The sequence below is a fragment of the Myotis brandtii genome, unplaced genomic scaffold, assembly GCF_000412655.1.
Source record: "Myotis brandtii unplaced genomic scaffold, ASM41265v1 scaffold573, whole genome shotgun sequence".
Taxonomy (NCBI): domain Eukaryota; kingdom Metazoa; phylum Chordata; class Mammalia; order Chiroptera; family Vespertilionidae; genus Myotis; species Myotis brandtii.
In genome coordinates, this window is record NW_005370145.1 from 2485303 (window position 1) to 2489828 (window position 4526).

Sequence of the window (4526 nt, forward strand, 5' to 3'; positions counted from 1 at the left end):
CTCCTGCCCTGCTGCCCCCATGGCCTTCCCTACGGGACATTCATCGGGCACCTGCCCTCACAGCTCTCGGAGCCGCCCAGGTGCTGGGTGTGCCTCCCCCATCCCAACCTTTACCACCAGGAACCAGGGTCAAATGCTTTGGTATTTAATGGAAGGAGTTAAAAGTATGGCCTGCGACCTCACAGAGGTGCGGGGTCAGCTCAGCCGCTGTGTGACTGGGTCAGGGCTTCTCCATCCTGGTGCGTCCTCAGGCCCCGCCCCTTGAAATGGGAACGGGTTGCACCTCTAAGACCCCAGAATGGACACTTTAGGAGAGGGGAATGGAAAGGGGTGGTGATGCCCAGCCGGCGTGGCTCAGTGGTTGAGGTGAGTGTCGACCTATGAACCAGGAGGTCATGGTTCGATTCCTGGTCAGGGCACATGCCTGGGTTGTGGACTCGATCCCCAGTGTAGGGCGTGCAGGAGGCAGCCGATTGATGATTCTCTCTCATCATTGATGTTTCTATCTCTCTCTCCCTCTCCCTTCCTCTCTGAAATCAGTAAAAATACTATATAATGAAAGGGTAGTATGCAAATGGTCCCCTCGACCAGGAGTTCGTCTGGAGTTCGACCAGGGGGCGGGGCCAGCTGGGGGAAGAGAGGGAGTACCCGGCTGTCAGCCGGCAGCTGCTAGGGACCCTACCAGTGCACGAATTTCATGCACTGGGCCTCTAGTAAAAGAAAAGAAAATGACCAAGACTTCTACCAGTTTCTGAGGAGCTGGGCTGTGCATTTGTCAAGAGATGTTGACTTGTGGAAAGACACACATAACATGAAGTTTACCATCTTGGCCATTTTTAAGTGTGTAGTTCAGTGGCATTAAGTATTCACATTGTTGTACAACCATCATCTCCAGAACTTTTCTTTGTCTTGGGAAATGGAAACTTTGTCCCCACTGAACAATTTGCAAAGGCCCTGGAACCCCAGAATCTGGAGCTCTCTACACATCCTTAAGCCCAACCTCCTGACTTCGACGGAAACAGGGAAGCCCCGGGGTGAGGCACCTGTCCCAGGTCGCCCACAAGTGACAGAGCAGGTCTGGAGCCCAGATTCCTTCCCTGGAGTGGACTCTAGTCTCCTGCCTTTACCCAGCAGCAGAGAAAGGGACCGCCTAGCTTACCTGCTTTCTGCCCGGGTTTCCGTGTTGCCACGAATGAAAACCCTATCAATTCTCTGAGACTTATGGAACATTCTGGACTCCAGAGGGTCTTAACTTCCCACCTCAGATGCTAACTCTCCCACCAGTCCTTTAGGTTTCAACAGGAGAGGCCCCTCTGCTTTGAGCTCAAGGCCCTTCATGCCCGCCGAGGGGTTCATTCTTGGTCCTTGGGGCACAGTGTGGGGGAAACTGAGGCACCACTTACCCAGAAATAGTCGCAATAGCTCCACTCGGTTGGTTTCAGCAGCTGCTGCTCCGGCATCGTGTCCGGGTGAGGGAACGTCACACAGTTGATCTGCAGGCACAGGACAGGGAGAAACGAGGGCTGAGGGCTGGGAGGCTGGGAGGGCTCTGCTCCCGGACACAGCGCTGCAGAGGCGCCGGGCGGGTCAGCGTGAGAGAACGCACACGGGATCTCGAGATGCTCCAGGGCCAACATGTCAAATGGGGGCACCAGTACTCACACCCACCCTAGAGGGCTGCCCTTGGTACAAACTCTCTGGGGGGCGGACTGACAGCGTCTATCAAAACTGCCAACATCAGAGCCTTCGGCCCAGCGAGTGCACTCGAAGAGTCTAGCCTACAGGTGCGTTTCACAGGTGTGCACCCGGCAGGGTGCCTGCCCCCAGCACCCTCTGTAACAGCAAAAGGCTGGACACAGGTCCTCTGTCCACCAGCAGGGGGTGGGTCAGCAAAGCAGGAGACAGGCGGGCATCCAGGGAAGTGGCTTCTAAGCAGGATGTCAGGACAGACTGAGTGGGGAGGGGAGGGAGCAGGTGCAGGATATGACTGTACGCCACCATTTGTGTTAAAGGGGGGCATATACACCTTTGGTTATTTACTTATGGAATACTTCTGTGGCTGATAACACTGTTTGCTCCCGGGGAAAGGAATTCTGTGGTCGGAGGTCAGGGGTGAAGAGTTACCCTGTGAATTTGATCTCATACAATGTATTCTACGAACAGAGAGGCTGCGGTGCTCACCCAGGAGCCTGCTGGACAGTGCAGTGCAGATGCTGGGATGGGCTCAGACCCTGGCTGAGCTGGTCCCGCAGCCCTGCTCTCCCTGCCTGGCGGAGTGGCTTTCTACTGCTCCTGCTGATGTCGCGTCCAGCCGGGTCCCCGCCATGGAGCCCGGTCCCTCCCATGGAGCCTGGCCCCTCCCATGGAGCCGGCTAATTTGTGTTCCTTGCGGGAGAGTCCCACCAGGCCTGAGTCCTGCCCTATCCATCTTTAACCCCTCCCTGCGCCCCAGCTGCTGAAGTGGAACCACACACGGTCAAGGTAAGAACAGTGCAGAAAAGCCCCAGCTTCGAACAGAGGCACAGACTCCGAGGCCAGGCAGCTCACACAACAAGGGAGGTGCCCTGTGTCAGGAGCTGCAGCTCAGGGCGGGGCGGGAAAGACCAGCCTCTGCTTCGGGAAGGGGTGGGGGTCTACGGAGCTCCATCTGAGCCCAAGGGGTGGACTGCTCTCACCCCCAGCAACTGTTATCAAGACAGAGTGAGGAGCCCATCCTTGTCAGGTTATGCGATGACCGAGGAGCTTCAAATCGGGAATCTGATGTGAAGTGTCTCAGTTTTGAAATGTTGGCCAATGAATCCAAGGCTAATAGTAATGATGTCAACAACAATGTAGGCAAGCCAGCCCCTCTGCCCGCTGGGTCAGGCCCGTAGGTCCCAGCCATGGCCTGTTCCAGGGTCGGGAGGGCGGCTGGAAGTAAATCCACACCCCCACCCCCCGCCCCGCTGGCTGCCGGGGGCCAGGCCTCGCTTATGGTCCTGCAAGGAGAGTGTGGGAGAGTCCAGCCAAGAGAAGGAGCCCCTCCCCCCAGAAATGGGGCTGAAGTCTGGGCGCGATTCCCACCCTGAAGGAAGCAGGACAGGCAGGAAGGATCAGGGGCACGCATGGCCCAAACATCCCTGGTGGAGAGGCACTGAATCCCACCAAGGCCAACGTGGAGGCCGAGGCACCCCCCGGGGCGGGGCGTTTCCTTCCAATGCTGCTCCCCCGGGGACCCCAGGTGCCAGTGATTGAGGTCAGTGTCGACCTATGAACCAGGAGGTGCCAGCGACCTGCGGGGCCTGCTTGGGGGAGGGCCGGCCTCTCCATGCCCAGGAGCGGGCAGCAGTCCCCAGGCCCCCTTTTCGGGCTTCTACCCCAAGGTGTGCTCATGGCTCTGGCGACCCCTGTGGCAGGGTCTCTCTCGCAGCAGCCATGGAAACGAGGGATGGATTCTGAAGTTTCCCACAGTCCTCACTTCACGTGTTTCAACAAAGCACGGTGATCACAGTGCATCTTTATTTTACTTAATAATGCTGTCCGTGAAAATGTCACCCAGATTTAATGATAGGTTAGCTGACATTGGATTGAGGACTAAGAATCACGGAATTTGGAGGCTGAAGGCACTGGGGGTGGGACCAGCATCTTCTCTAGTGCTGGGTCGGGATCTGGAAGGCAAGGGGTCGGCCTGTGCCCCTGGAGCAACCACTGAAGGAGAGTTAGCTGAGTTGGGGGGAGGGTAGGGGGAGATCAGGGAGGGTAAGGCCTCCTCCCTCGGTGGCTTTTGCCACTCTGTGGGGACACTGGTCCTGGGATGGGCTGGCCCGGGGCCCCAGGGTAGCTGTTCTTGCCTCTGTCAACTCCCAGCTCTCCCAGGGGGGTTTCTCCGCATCCTCAGAGCCCTGCGCCCCCTGGTGGGCGTCTCCGGAACTGCACCGGCTGCCCTCCAGGAGGCAGTGGTGCCTCCTGCAATTCCCGGGGAGCCCTCACCCAGGCGCCCTGCCAAGAGCTTCGCAGGGATTCTCACTTCATCTTCCCAGGAGCCCCACGGGCTGGGCAACACTGGCCTCGTTTGATGTGAGGATCGCCCAGGCACGTATTTGAATGCAGAGGATGACAACAGAGCTCACCCCTCAACCACCCTGCTGGCTGCTCAGCGGACCCCCTGCTCGTCCACATGCCACGTGGACGGTACGCGGAGGGTGCACGCGGCTAGACCTTCCCAGCACCCTGTACGTGTGCATTTGTAATCACACTTCTCGTGACTGTTCATTTCCCGTCTCTCTTCCTGCTCTCTCCCGCGTGCCTGGCCCAGCTTGGGCACCTGGCGGTGCTCAGTGCTTCCAGGTGTGATGACTGGAGGCTGGAAACAGCAGGTAGAGTCTCTGCCCTCACGCTTTTACAGCCCCGTGAGGAAGGGATACAAGGAATAAGTAACTGCAGTACTTGGGAGGAATCTACCACTGGGTGAGCATGGGGCGCTGGGGCTGCGTGAAGGGGAGGGATCTCGGAGGGGGTGATATTCGGTAATACAAGTGGGGTCAAGG

General features: G+C 58.1%; 1 protein-coding gene across 5 annotated transcripts in view; it reads right to left on the reverse strand.

Moving 5' to 3' along the window:
* Positions 1-4526, reverse strand: part of GAS7 (growth arrest-specific 7) — a 208312-nt gene that overhangs the window by 22100 nt on the left and 181686 nt on the right. For all 5 annotated transcript variants that reach the window (XM_005878809.2, XM_005878811.2, XM_005878805.2 and 2 more), the window contains exon 6: positions 1404-1493. In XM_005878809.2, the coding sequence (XP_005878871.1) occupies positions 1404-1493 (90 nt within the window). The remainder of the gene's footprint in view (positions 1-1403; positions 1494-4526) is intronic.